The sequence below is a fragment of the Engystomops pustulosus genome, chromosome 1 (assembly GCF_040894005.1).
Source record: "Engystomops pustulosus chromosome 1, aEngPut4.maternal, whole genome shotgun sequence".
Lineage (NCBI taxonomy): Eukaryota > Metazoa > Chordata > Amphibia > Anura > Leptodactylidae > Engystomops > Engystomops pustulosus.
The window spans coordinates 166,663,293-166,679,046 of record NC_092411.1 but is presented as its reverse complement, the minus strand read 5'-3'; the positions used below and the strand labels follow the sequence as shown (position 1 = coordinate 166,679,046).

The following is a 15,754-nucleotide window of genomic DNA, read 5'->3' as shown; positions in this document are numbered from 1 at the left end:
GGGGCATTCAGGGGGCACTATTTTGGAATCCTTCCCTACATATATCCTGAACTTATAAGTGTACCCTGATGCACTCTCACACAGCATATACATCTTCACGCCATTCCTTGCCCTCTTATTGGGCAGGTACTGGTGGCACTGAAGTCTCCCTCTGAAATGTACCAGGGACTCGTCTATCGATAAATGCCTCTCTGGAGTATACACTTCCATAAAATGGACATTTAGATAATCCAATATGGGCCGGATCTTGTACAACCTATCATAACTGGGGTCAACTCTGGGTGGGCACTGAGAATTGTCGGCAAAATGCAGAAACTAATGGATGGCTTCAAAGCGCATCCTACTCATCGCCATGTGGAATATCGGGGTGTGGTACAGTATGTCTGTGCTCCAATAATCCCTGATTCTTTACTAGTCCCATAAGAAGCGCTATGCCCCCAAACTTCTCGATCTCTGCTGCACTAACAGGGGTCCACCTGTGGGGTTGTGCATAAAAAGAATTGGGGTTTGGGGCCATATATTGTGCAGCATAGAGATTGGTCTGGGATACCATCAGACAAACTAGGTCCTCACTAAAATGAACTCAAAAAAGTCCATTGGCCCGAGCCCTGCCGTGTGTGGGGCATAGTTACTGGGGGTCACCCATGTGGGGTCAGAAGTCCCAGGCAGTTCGGCACTACTACATAAGCGCCTTCTAGGGGGTTCCTTAGTCGCTTTGTGAGGACGAGGTAGACAAATAAAACGGACACTCGGCCCCACTAACTGACTCCGTATCGGAGGCCATATAATTATAGACCTTCAAATCAGTGTATGATTTTTGGGACATGATGGGGGGATAGTATACAACCTACATTACACTACACCTACTCCACTACACCACACAACGCCTGCTCTTCCTCCACTCGGCAAGCAATGCCGACACCTCCCACTGACGTGTCACCCTGTCTCGCGACAGGGTGACGTCTGAAAATGGAGTAGCGCTCGCATACGATATATGGGACGCTGAGCGTTAAGGCGGGTTAAAGAGACAATAAATCTCATTTTACTTTTGCAACTACAACTGTCTGTGTGCTGAAACGGTGTCGACCGGTGAAGTACACCCCCACAATGTTTAACTTTTATATAGAGTTGTAATCTCTTTCATGAACATGTTATCTGATATAACAGCTTTATACACAATAATGTAGTTTGCATTTTTCTCTTATAGAGGTCACTAACAAGAAAACAATTTCTCATGAGTCTGTCCTTGGTGGAAAGTTGGCAGCAAAGACCAGTTTCTCTGTGCAACGTGTTATTTATCAGGATGAAGAATTGACAGGTATTAATGTGATGGTTTAAAGATTCCACCCTTTCACTTGAGCAGGTCGTTTGTCTGTCTGTGTTGTCAAGTTGATTAGCAATGAGGGGGGAATGATTGCAGGTTTCACAAAGAAGCCAATTCTGGCGATGAGTGCAGGCATGTTTCAGCACTCTGGATTGGCAGTGTAGGTTTGTGCATGCTTATCTGGTTTACAAACACTAAGAGTTAATATATTCTTAGTTGCCCATGGTAACCAATCACAGCTCCCCGTTAAAATATTCATGAGCACAGGTAAAATGAAAGCTGAGCTGTAATTGGTTGCCATGGGCAACCAAGATTATTCTGATTTTTAGCTTGATAAATCTGCCCTACTATCTCAATTATAGTGCCTTGTTTGATAATTATATATAGCACCATCAAACACATGGTGTTGTAACAATGTTTTAGTGCTAACCCATAGGGTTGCAGATGTACAGAAAATGTAAAACCTTACTGCTATGGACTTTTCTTATTGGGAATATGTACAGCATATTGTACCCCTTGCTCTTTTGTGGGTGTTTTCCTTCTTTATTGACATTTTTCCAATGATTCTTTGAAATGACAGGAATTCTATTGTATTTTGATTTTCTTTTGGAATGTGTTATTAGGTTTATCTTTCCTTTTATGGATATTTTGTAAAAAAGGCTTTAGAATTGAAGGCTACTCAATTTATATAATATATGTAAAATAAGGAAATCATATTGTCTGATTATGCAATAATTAGCATTTTTAGCAGGAAATAAGTATTTGACCCTCCACCAACGAGTAATCACCGTGTGATGTTGAATGATTAAAGCGGTACAGGTTTCTTAAATGTACTAAGGATAAAAAATATTCTCTAATTCAATGTTATTAACAAAAATGCAACCTGTCTCTATCAGTCCTGGTGTGCATAATTTTGGTTGTCCCTGGACCCGACCCTAGATCTTCTGAGTTTAGGGTCGGAAGACATCTTGCTCTTCTTTCTGATGCTGCACTTGAGCTGTTCTCTGCTCACTGTCGCAAGCCCCCACTCTTGCATTCCAGGTTAAGCTCACACAGACAGGCACTGACTTTCTGTCGGCGTTAGGAGAGTAAAGCACAGTACAGACAGATAAGAACTTTATCCTGGGGAGGGGGAGGCACGGCAGATCTGAAAGTATGTGTTATAGGTGAGATATAGAAGAGCTGTCTATGTTATGGCTGTGATAGTAGAGGTGAGATTGTCATGTGTAATATGCATCTCATGGATCTCATCATCTCTGATCTGTCTCATCTCTTTTTTTTCCCTATGTGTCAGATGCTAGTAACCCCTTTTAAAATCGTGCCGTATAAGGCTAGTTTCATATTGGCATTTTTTTCACAGCAGTGATTTTTCACTGAACCATTTTGGCTTATGGACACTGTGGGGAATTGCTCTGGTAGTTGACAGGTAGCAGTGCAAGAAGTAGTGACACACGCAGGTTTAAAAGTCCAACTTAAGTGTTTATTCACACTTGCAAAACAGAACACAAATTCAGCCTTGGCTTAGGCACATGCAAAAACATTATAAAAGTAATTCCTGCCCGGCTAGGTGCTGTCTAATACACTTGACAGACCCTAGCTATCCGGGTACCAGGCTGCCTGGCACACGCTCTTGGCCAGCAGCAAGACAGGAGACCCTCAGTTACCTTTGCTGTGAGAATGCAATCTCCCTTTCAGCTCTCCAGGTAGGGCCTCTCCTACTGCTTCTGGCCTGCAGACTAAATCAGACCCTAACGAGGCCTGTGACCTGCACCTGTGGGCTATACAAAAGCCCAGGACCGAAGCCCGGGTGGAGTAGGAGTCCCACTACCAGCCTACCCCTACTCCATAATAAGCAGGCCCAGTACGGACATTACAAATGTGTCTGTGTTAGCTAGGCCAACACAGACAAAACAGACTATTCCTGCTTATCATGTCTGCATTAACCCTTGGGTTACTGCAGACAAACCCAGGGCTTTTACCACATGTATTTCATCTGCCTGTAGGACAGATAGCGGTTTTCCCACACAATACCTCTTACTTTCTCACAACACATATAGATTTGGTTTTTCTCTTCCTGGCTTCAGTGATTTTCCAATGATTCCTTACTGACCCTTTCTTTTCCATTCAAAGAGCTTTATTAAACAACAGATTAGGATACATTAACGCAGTAACATTGGTGTGACAGTAGTTTGGGAACAATGTTGCGCCTTTTAGGGTAAGAGGCAAATAAAGTTAGAGAGTCAGCTCACCTGGACATGGGGTTTTTTCAAGTCTCATTATTGGTTTGCATGGACAACCCTGGTCTTGGGTATATAACATGAAAAAGAATGAAACTCCAGCTCCCACACCAGATAAAAATACCAATCTTCCAGCTTTATTCTTTCAGTTTAAAAAAGCATACACCTGGTAGGCAGAAGCACCGAACAGAGAAAACAAGGGAACAATGGCGCAAGACCCTGCTAGCTTGCGCGTTTCGATAAAATTTTAATCATAGCTCGGTGTGCATCACACCTTGCAGAAATTTAAAAGACCCGCCTATAGGAGCACGTGACATTCAGAGCCAATGAACATGGATCATCGAATCCCACAGGCTCCTGTTGATCAACTTCTGTGGATCCCAATGTAAATAAACAGAGTGCTTTTACTCTTGTATTAACATCTCAAACTGTTAGATTGTATACAGATGGTGCTAATGGGGATACCGCATAAGAATATGCACATGAATATAACTTAGTCAAGCATGTTTAATAGAAACAAATCAAATCTTGTTTTTGCTTAACCATGTGGCATACATGTGTTTAGAGAAAAAATCCAAAATGTTACGCGGTTTAAAGGTTTCTTTTGTGATCACCATTTGATTTGATTTGTGATCTCTATTTGGTTTCAGTACTCTTTCTATTGCACACACTGTATCTTTCTATTAGTGTAATTTTTATGTACATCGCGGAAATGTCTGGAAAACGCTAAAATATTTGCTGCTTTTTTGTTTGTGATGTCTGATAAGTGTCGTCTGATTCTTACTTTCAGGGGATTAGTGGTGCATCCTACGTATTGAACTTTAAATGTATTACATGAAACCAGATAGACCACATATGGTGTATTACAATTACTATATTGCTTGATGTTAAATTGTTGGTTAGTGACAAATGAGAGAGGTTTTAGTGTGGGAAACGTATTTGCAGCACTTGCAGTCATCGTGCCCACATGTGAATGAACCCGTAGTATTAAGCCAAGTGCGGTTACGGGGCTCACCACTAAAGAATTGACTGGGGGGGACAGTTGTGTTCTTAGCGTTGGAGCTTTTTTAGCAACATATTGGACTTCATTCTCCAGAATTTTAAACAACATGTCATCTGTCCTGAGAATGGGTAAGTGCCTTTTTATTATGTTTATTATTTGATGAAATTCTGTACTGTATGTGGTGGAAAAAAAACAAGGAATTGTTACTTTTATTATTTTGTTTCTTTTAGAATGGTTGTAAATTAAATCATTCCTTGGAATTTTTGAGACTATTTTATCTGCCTTATCCAGCATCCAAAACGGATACTGTCTGGAGCTTCCTTCTTTTTCATGTTATATACCCGAGACCCGGGTTGTCCGTGCAAACCGCTGATGAGACTTGAAAAAAACCCAATGTCCAGGTGAGCTGACTCTCTGTAACTTTATTTGTGTGTTGATGTAGTCGTGCTCCCTTTTACATCGGGATTGATATATTGAATGGCAGCAGCAGCTATGGAGGAGAATGATTCGTGTTTAGCTGAAATTAATAATGTTACAAACAGACTAAACAAAGCAGCAAGTATTTTTGACTTAAACACGGACAATCCTGAAAGGGAAAATCGATTGCAACTTAGAATCCAAGTGAATACATTAAAATTATGGTGAGATGCTACAACACTAAAGTCTTGCGCTGAAAAAAAAAAACATGATACCTAGAGGCCTGTGCTTTAAAAAAAAACACTCCCTACGATAATTTTTATTCCTGAGTTCCTAGTTCAATGGAACATGATGTTGACAGAGTGTTCAATGAAACTAATGAACTTAATCATTAAACAGGAGGAGAAAGCGTTAACAGCCCTTCAAGAAGAAATTCAGCAAATTCTTGCATCTATTGAGACAGCTGCGTCGTCTGAGGAATTTTTGAGTTTAAATAAGAAACTAAAGGAAAATGTACAAAAAGTTGATGAAAGTATTACAACTACTAAACGCATGAAATTTGAACGTGATACTCAGGACTATATTACAAATCAAGTTTATGTGTGGAAAAGAAAAGAATATTTAAAAACTGGAAATAAAAGAAGAAAGTCCATCTTGAAAAATAAATCAACACACAAAAACAATTATAGTAAAAATGAAAGTTCGAGAGTCAGTTTCACAGAAACATCAATAGCAACAACTTCAGAGGATTTCAGATTCATCAAACACACCAGTGACAAATCAACCCAGAAGCGCAATAAAAAAAAGTCAGCAAAAAAAGTGAATTGTCCCAGTCAAAAAAACTGAAAAACCGCAGAGGAGGTCGCAAACATAAACCCAACCCCCCAAAAATATCCCCTGCGGAAACAGAAATACTAGAGAGTCCTATTTTCCATTTTTTCGAGTTATATTTTGTCAGAAGCACAAATAAATTTACTATCTAAAGGTCTAGGCTTTTCACCAACAACGTCGTTCAATGTATACCAAACTACATTAGATGTGAATGACCTAGTTCATTCCATCACATTGAAAAAACATTTTTTTGAAGATAATAAACAGGAAAATGATAACAATTTGGAAGAGCTGACAGTAATAAATAATATCAACTTTTGATTCTTTTGATGATTTGGTTCATCTTACTACTTTAAGACAGTTGCAAAGTGAGTCACTAAAAGTGAACACAGGAAATTTGAATGATAAATTCAAGACACCAAATCCCTTTTTTTTTATGAAGTTGGTGGAGGATGGTTCCCATTTTGGGGCCATCGACAAGAGATTTGCTGACTACCTGGTAGTGCAGTGTCCAGTGGTCCTGATATTCCACTCACTCCCCAAGATTCACAAAAATATTTTTCCTCCCCCATTTAGACCTATAGTTGCGGGTATAGGTTCCATTAGTGAACATTTGGGTGAGTGGGTGGATGTTCACTTACAGCCACTGGTCACTGCACTGCCGGGGTTCCTTAGGGACACTTAAACATATGATTAGTCTTCTGGATGGTAAAAAATGGAACAATGAAGAATTCTGGCTTACATGTGATGTGGTTGGATTATATCCATCGTTGGTACATGAGATTGCATTACAAGCGTTAGGTGAACATCTACATAAATATAGCGACTATGATGATGCAACAAAAGAGTTTATTATGTTGAATCATTTTATTGACAAAAGACAAAAGAAATAAACAGTAAACAATGAACAATAAAACCGTATATAGCCACAGTAAGACATAATGTAGCACATCATAATATGTCGTACATGGAGTGAAACATGTTCTCATAGGATTTCACATAACCCACTCAGGGAGACCCAAATTTAAGACAATTTAAGGCAGTCGGTAAGGACCACAGGGCTGCTAGGGAGCTGAGTTATACAAAAACAATCTAATGCGCAAAAAATTGTGTCTCTCAAAAGTGCCATCCTGGTATGACGTGACATAAGAGGAACCCAGTACTTTTTCCAGTGCAAGGGATAGGGGCTCACATAATTGCCATCAGGTAGTCATGTGAAACCAAACAGCACACCTAGTACCTGTTCCCGAACCCAAGATTCTCCTATCTGGCCAAAGTAGTAACATGTTCACAATTAGAACGAGTAACAGATTTATTACACACCACACATGACTGCACAACAGGCAAGGACGGACACATATAAGGTAAAAGATCCTGATGCCCAGGAAGGCTCCTACAGTAGGATGGAAGTCAGGAAAGAATAAAAGACAGATAGCTAAGGAACTGGGGAAGCTGGTTTATGAGTCTAGTCTCCAAAGAGTGTCTCGTACTCCCCGGATTCCCTGAATCGTACCCAAGGCTCCCACACCCGTAAAAACCGCTCATGTGTGTCCGGTGCCACAGCGGCTAGTTCATCCATATGAAAAAGATGGGACATTTCCTTGGCCCATTCCGTAGCTGTGGGACAGATTACCTTGCGCCAGTGGCGTGGTATCACTGCTTGGGCAGCCACCAGGCAAAATCTTAATATATCCCTCTTCTGAGCTCCAATCTGCCCAGGGAGAACTGACAGTAGGGCAATCTCAGGGGATGGGTGTATTTACCAGATATTTGCTTGTACGTCTGGAGTACCCGATACCAGAATGGCTTAAGTTTATCACAAGACCACCACGTATGTAGCATGTCACCTCCATTTGTTCCACAGCGCCAACAAACATCTGGTATAGAGGGGAAGGCTTTATGAATCACTGCCGGCACCTGGTACCACCTAGATACAACTTTGTAACCCTTTTCCTGGGTTGCACAAGCTGAGGACACCTTATGAGTATACAGAAAAGATCGCTGCCAGTCGTCTTGATCTAGCGGGGTCTCCAGTTCCCTATTTCAGCTCCTGACAAATGTAAGCTCTGAGATATCTGAGCCCTGAGAAAGGAGAGAGTAGATCTGTGAAATGGCATGTGTCGGTGCCGTACTAGAGTAGAGCATCCCCTCGAACAATGTAAAGGAGTCTGTGTATGCCGCATTGGGACCAGCACTAAGTATGAAAGATCGCAACTGGGAGTGTTCAAACTAGGAGACGGTAACGTTGTCTTGCCGAGGTTGAAAGTCCCCAAGCGATGGTAGGGGGTGACCTTTTGAAGATGTCGTACATGCATGGGTCCTCTTGAAAAGACAAACTCGCCATTCCTGGGGGGAATGCTGGGTTCCGGAATAGCGGCGTGAGTGGGCTGAATTGGCGGGACAGGACACCCTTGGACACCATTGATCTCCACAATTTCAGTGCTTCTCTTAAGAGATTCGCCTGAGGGGGGAAATTAACATTTACTCCCGCAGGAATCCACGGCAGAAGCTTAAGAAGGACTGGAGACAAGATCTGTTCCAATCCTACCCACTGTTTGTCAATGGAGTGGTGTTTCCAGTCTAGTATTCGTAGGAGAATTGCGGCCTGATGGTACATTTTTAAATCCGGGAGACCTGCTCCCCCCATAGCTTTGGACCTAATCAGAGTTTTCCATGCTATTCTAGGGCGGGTTGTTCCCCAAATAAATCGCAGCATAGAGCTACGTAGAGTGTGGAAAAAGCTTGCCGGGGGGCTTATTGGTACACCCTGGAAAATATATAAGAACCAGGGAAGTACATCCATCTTTAAGACATTAATCCTACCGAACCAGGATAGTTTTCTCTTGTCATACTGCTGTAAGTCTTTTACGGTGCGTTCGAGGAGTGGCGTATAATTCAGTGCGTACAGTTTGGAGAGATCATAGGGAATCAATACCTCCAAGTATCGTATGAAACTTGTTTGCCACTGGAAGGGGAAATTATCTTTAATGTGTTGTACCTCAGCCTGGGGGAGTGAAATGTTTAAAATTTCGGACTTAGAATAATTGATCTTGAAATTGCGAACTGTGCTGTATCTATTAAATTCCTGGATAATTGAGGGAAAAGATATCCTAGGCTGGGACACATAAAGTAGCAAGTCATCGGCATACAAAGCTGCCTTACAGTGTCGAGTGCCAACCTGAATACCGTGTATGTTGGGATTCTTACAAATGGCCGTGGCCAGATGTTCCATCACAATTACATATAACAGTGGGGATAATGGGCAGCCCTGTCTCGTACCATTCTTTATGGGGAAGGGAGTAGATAAATGACCATTAACCCTGACCCTGGCTGTGGGGCCAGAGTACAGCACCAAGATTTTGTTCTGAAACTTTGGGCCAAGTTCGATTTGCCTCAATGCTGCCTCCATAAAGTCCCGCTGCACCCGGTTGAACGCCTTCTCTGCGTCAATGGATAACAAACAAGAGGGAATCGATTGTGTCCGGCCATGTGACATGAGAAGGATCATTTTGTTCAAATTATCGCGGGCCTCTCGCCCCTGAACGAAGCCGACCTGATCAGTATGGATCACTGACGGCAAATGAGGGGCCAGCCTCTCTGCCAGTATTTTGGAGTACAATTTAACATCAACATTTATCAAGAAAATGGTTCTATAGCTGGCTGGAAGAGACAAATCCTTCCCTGGTTTCGGCAAAACACTGATGTGAGCCTCCAGAGCGGCCTCCGGGAATCTGGACTCCATGGAGACCGCATTGAATACTTTGGCCAGTAGGGGGCATAAGATGTCCTTAAATTGCTTATAAAATGCTGGCATAAAGCCATCCGGACCCAGACTTTTCCCTGCTGGTGTGTCTTTTATAACTGCAAGCAACTCTTCCCCGACAATGTCCCGTTCTAGATTATCTACCACCCCCTCGTCTAATGATGGCAAGTGAGTGTCCTCAGTATAAGATTCTATTTGGGTCGTGAATGAAGAAGAGTTTCGAGATTGGGTATGCCTGTCTATCGCGTACAAGGAGGAGTAAAAGGAATTAAGCTCCCACACATCTCATCGGGGCAGTATACATCTGCCCCCCCAGACCCCCTAATTTTAGGTATGTAGGACGTCTGACTCCGTGGATGGAGAAGACGGGACAGGGGGCGACCACATTTATCAGAATGGTCATATAGGTAGCTCTGAAAGCGCGCCCTATGGTGGAGATTTTTCTGATCCAGCAGTGATCTGAGAGTGTCCCTAGCCGTCAACAGCTCAGCTAGGTCCGCCGCATTTAAGGAGGATTTGTGGCGCTGCTCTAACCTCTGTATTTGTGACGTCAGTTCACCTATCCGGGCCGAATTTTCCTTTTTCAGGCGGGTACCGTGTTTAACAAAAATTCCTCTCAGGTCGCCCTTGAGCAGTTCCCATTGGCTAGGCAGACAAGAAGGATCGTCAGACTCTATAGACTGTGTGTAGGAGATAATGCGTCCCCTAACCTCAGTGGCACACACGGCATCACTGAGAAGATTATCATTCAAACGCCAAGTCCACGGTTTACGAGCAGTCCGAGATATAGTGAGGGTCAGGTATATAGGGGCATGATCAGAGTGAAGTATGTATCCGATGGAAGCTGTGGGCTCCCAAAGCAGAGCATTATGACTTAACAGGAAGAATTCAATCCGGCTATAGGTACCATGCGCAGGGGAGAAATAAGAATAGTCACTGTCTCGAGGATGAAGGATTCGCCATACGTCTAGCAATTGTAGGGCTTGTAGATCCTTACGCAATGAGCGTATATGGTGAAGTCGAGTGCTACTGCGTCCCGCGGATGAGTCTAGGGAGGGATCTAGGGTGAAGTTAGAGTCGCCCCCCACAATTAAATGACCTTCAGCAAAGTCCGATAACAATCCCAGTATTACTCTACAGCAAGGGATAGGGTTACTGTTAGGCAGGTACCAGGTAGCCATAGTGAGGATTTGACCCCATATTTTTACCTTTACAAAAACACCTTCGGTGTCTTCTCTCGTGGCCAACACCTGGTGTGGCAGCGATTTATGAAAGGCAATAGAAACCCCTTTTGATTTTGCCTCCGGGTAGATGCTGTGGAACCAATGCTGATAGTATCGGTCACGTATGCTTGGGCACACTGGTGGACCTGAAGTGTGTCTCCTGCAAAAAAGGATATTAACCCTCTGCTTGTGCATATCATATAAAATCTGAGATAGTTTCTGCGGGACATTCAGCCCTCTCGTATTAAGCGACCCTATCTTTAGAGTATCCATCCTGGTGCTAAAGACCCACCAACCAGTGGGGCTTACCTTGGATCAGTGCAGACAAAGGTATACAAAGACAATCATAACAAAGGACAATAGGACGAACTACAGATAGACAGCGTATAATATAGTGGGGAAATAACAATAACAATACCGTGAGCAGCCTGCTGATCACGAAATCCCCGGTAGGTAGTAAGCTAGCTATGGACTATGCCATTACCCATCAATGAACAGTGTCCTATGAAATGACCATTTAAGACTGAAATATACTTTTGCAAATTTTACTTTATTATAGTATATACAAGTATTTACATTTGTTCATATTCATATTCTTTCATCTTCAAAACATTTTCATGACATGCAGTAGATTTTTTTACTTTTCACTGCGGCTAGCAAATAGGTAATCATGTGAGTGTGCTAACGTGTAGGAAAGTTTAGAAAGTTCACCTCTCTTGGCGTTCGACGGAATCTTCACACTACTCACTTGTTTAGAGACCCCAGGGCTGAGACATGACTAACTGTTGGACAGAGTGGTATCGTCCACCTGTTGTGACGTTTCGAGGGACACGCCCTCTTCCTCAGACGTATGCGATACGTGTCTCCAAGCTATTTAAAACCCTGTTGGCCGGAAGTTGTTATATTGTATACTATAAACTTTAAAAACGTATAGAATAGTTAAATATATATATATGAATTATCACTAGATGTAGAAAATGTCCATACATTTTCTACATCTAGTGATAATTCATATATATATTTAACTATTCTATACGTAAGTAAAGTTGTGATACAATTTATCTATTATAACACTATTGCACAACCCTTTTATATATTATTTCTACAATGCATTATTTCAAAAATATATTATAATTGCATTCTTCATTTCATAGTTTATACGGTTGAAAAAAGACACTTGTCCATCAAGTTCAACCAAGGAAGGGTAGGGATTGGATGAGGAAGGGATTTAGGGGAAACAATCCTATATAGCATAACAATCAATGTTATTTAGGTGTAAAAAGGCATCTAGACCCTTCTTGAAGCTCTCCGCTGTCCCTGCTGTGACCAGCGCCTGAGGCAGGCTATTCCACAGATTGACAGTTCTCATGGTAAAAAAGCCCTGTCGCCTCTGGTGATTAAATCGTGTTTTCTCCAGACGGTGACAGTGCCCCCTCGTCATTTGATTTAATCTGGAACTTACCACCATATTTTTTGTATGGACCATCGTGTCCCCTCGTTGTCGTCTCTTTTCCAGACTAAATAAATCTAGTTGTTTTAATCTTTCCTCATAACTAAGACCCTCCATACCCCTTATCAGTTTTGTGGCTCTACGTTGAACCCTCTCCAGCTCCAGGGCTCCCTTTTTATGGACCGGTGCCCAGAACTGGACAGCATATTCCAGGTGTGGCCGAACCAGTGCCTTGTATAGTGGTAATATTACATCCCTATCACGAGAGTCCATTCCACTTTTGATACATTTAGACCTTTAGGACTTAAGGACTCCAAACGATTAATCCAATATACTTCTCTTCGTAATAGACATATTTTAATTTGTTCCCTATCACTACCTTCCACCTCCTCGATTATCATCCATCTTGGGTCTGACACTTGATGGCCACTTTCTTGAAAATGCCTTGCTACTGTAGTTTCTCCGTATTTTTTATTCTTATCCTCTTTTGGTCCTTTTTTTAAATGTGTTCTTATAGCGCTTCTGTGTTCATTAAGCCTAATTCTAATATTTCTGGTGATAAAAGGTGATAAAAGGCCCTATATATGTTTTCCCACATGGGCATTTCAACATATATATAACGTTTTTACTGTTACAGGAATACCAGCCTTTTATTGGGATTGGTGTACCTTGGGTGGGATGGTATAATTTATCACCTTTTATGATGGAATTGCAATTCTGGCATGATAAACATGCAAATGTACCTTTCTGCTGGGCTTTAAGAAAAGATTGCTTTTTTGGTATATTGAGGTTTTTTTCTGCATCTGCTCTGATTAAGTAATTTGCTAGTGTCTTGCCTCTTCTATAGATAAATCGCAGTTTGTTTCTGAATATTTTACCATATTTGGGATCACATTGGAGTATGTCCCAATGTTTTAGTATAACATTCTGGATCATTCTTGAGTGTTTGTCATACATGGAAACAAATGCTAAATTTTCTCTATCCGCATTATTACCTGAAATACATTTTGTTCTCAGTTCTTTCCAATCTTTTTGTGCTACTGTATTACCTACTTGTGTTATTTCTTTCTTCTTGTACCCTTTGTCTACAAATTTCTTTATCATTTTCTCTTTATTAATTTCATATTCTTTATCGGTGTTACATATCCTGCGAGCTCTAATAAATTGTCCCTTGGGGATTCCTTTAAAGGTATTAGGATGGTGGAAACTTGATCTCATCAGGAGATTGTTCTTATCTGTTGGCTTAGAATATAGTGTAGTAATCAATGTGTCGTTCTGTCTATTAATTTCTACATCTAAAAAATGAATTTTATTAGTATGATATTCTACTGAAAATTCAATAAGAGTATGAATATGATTAATTATAGTAACCCATTCTAAAAGCTCTGTGTCGCTACCCCCCCCCCAGGCAACAAAGACATCGTCCAAATAGCGAAGCCAGAGGACAACATGTTGGCTGAGGGGGTGTGACTCCAGGGCTTGTTCTTCAAAGGATGACTTAAAAATATTTGCAAAGCTTGGTGCAACAGGGGACCCCGTTGAGGTCCCCTGTAGTTGTAGGAAAAATTCTGATTGAAATCTGAAATAATTCTTTTTCAATATTATTTCTAATAATGTTAGTAGAAAGCTAATTTCTGCATTAGATATACATGGGTTCTCACATAATTTATTCCTGATGGCATGTATTCCTTCATCTGTTGGTATATTCGTATACAAACTCTTAATATCCATAGTACATAGTTATTTTACATTTTTCATATCTAGTTGTTCGATACGTTTTAAGAAGTCAATAGTGTCTTTTAGACATCTCGGTAAATTCTGTACAATCGGTTGCAAGTAATTATCTACATAAATAGCTAATGGGTACATAAGAGAATCAACTCCTGAAACGATTGGACGTCCAGGGGGGGTTTCTAAATTTTTATGTATTTTAGGGAGCAAATACAAAATTGGTACTCTTGGATAATCTTTAGATAGGCATCCTTTTGTATGTTCATCTATAATATTATCTATAACTGCTTCCTCTAATACATTATCAATTTCACGTTTGAACAATCTAGTAGGATCGTCGTCTAGTTTTCTATATACTTTAGCATCAGATAATTGACAGGTTGCTTCTTTTACATATGCATTTTTATCCCACATGTGAACCCATGTATATCTAATGCAGAAATTAGCTTTCTACTAACATTACTAGAAATAATATTGAAAAAGAATTATTTCAGATTTCAATCAGAATTTTTCCTACAACTACAGGGGACCTCGATGGGGTCCCCTATTGCACCAAGCTTTGCAAATATTTTTATGTCATCCTTTGAAGAACAAGCCCTGGAGTCACACCCCCTCAGCCAACATGTCGTCCTCTGGCTTCGCTATTTGGACGATGTCTTTGTTGCCTGGGGGGGTAGCGACACAGAGCTTTTAGAATGGGTTACTATAATTAATCAGATTCATACGCTTATTGAATTTTCAGTAGAATATCATACTAATAAAATTCATTTTTTAGATGTAGAAATTAATAGACAGAACGACACATTGATTACTACACTATGTTCTTATCTGTTGGCTTAGAATAATCTCCTGATGAGATCAAGTTTCCACCATCCTAATACCTTTAAAGGAATCCCCAAGGGACAATTTATTAGAGCTCGCAAGATATGTAACACCGATAAAGAATATGAAATTAATAAAGAGAAAATGATAAAGAAATTTGTAGACAAAGGGTACAAGAAGAAAGAAATAACACAAGTAGGTAATACAGTAGCACAAAAAGATTGGAAAGAACTGAGAATAAAATGTATTTCAGGTAATAATGCGGATAGAGAAAATTTAGCATTTGTTTCCACGTATGACAAACACTCAAGAATGATCCAGAATGTTATACTAAAACATTGGGACATACTCCAATGTGATCCCAAATATGGTAAAATATTCAGAAACAAACCGCAATTTATCTACAATAGAGGCAAGACACTAGCAAATTACTTAATCAGAGGAGATGTAGAAAAAAACCTCAATAAACCAAAAAAGCAATCTTTTCTTAAAGCCCAGCAGAAAGGTACATTTGCATGTTTATCATGCCAGAATTGTAATTCCATCATAAAAGGTGATAAATTATACCATCCCACCCAAGGTACACCAATCCCAATAAAAGGCTGGTATTCCTGTAACAGTAAAAACGTTATATATATGTTGAAATGCCCATGTGGGAAAACATATATAGGGCAGACATCCAGAAATATTAGAATTAGGCTTAATGAACACAGAAGCGCTATAAGAACACATTTAAAAACAGGAGCAAAAGAGGACAAGAATAAAAAATACGGAGAAACTACAGTAGCAAGGCATTTTCAAGAAAGTGGCCATCAAGTGTCAGACCTAAGATGGATGATAATCGAGGAGGTGGAAGGTAGTGATAGGGAACAAATTAAAATATGTCTATTACGAAGAGAAGTATATTGGATTAATCGTTTGGAGTCCTTAAAGGGGTTGTGTCACCATTGCAC

At 40.7% G+C, this 15,754-nt stretch overlaps 1 protein-coding gene across 5 annotated transcripts in view; it reads left to right on the top strand.

Moving 5' to 3' along the window:
- Nucleotides 1-15,754, top strand: part of REXO1 (RNA exonuclease 1 homolog) — a 559,659-nt gene that overhangs the window by 266,023 nt on the left and 277,882 nt on the right. For 4 of the 5 annotated variants that reach the window (XM_072113796.1, XM_072113787.1, XM_072113768.1 and 1 more), the window contains exon 8: nt 1,208-1,318. The exons of the other annotated variant lie outside the window; for it this stretch is intronic. In XM_072113796.1, coding sequence (XP_071969897.1) covers nt 1,208-1,318 — 111 coding nt within the window. The remainder of the gene's footprint in view (nt 1-1,207; nt 1,319-15,754) is intronic. 5 annotated transcript variants of the gene reach the window in all.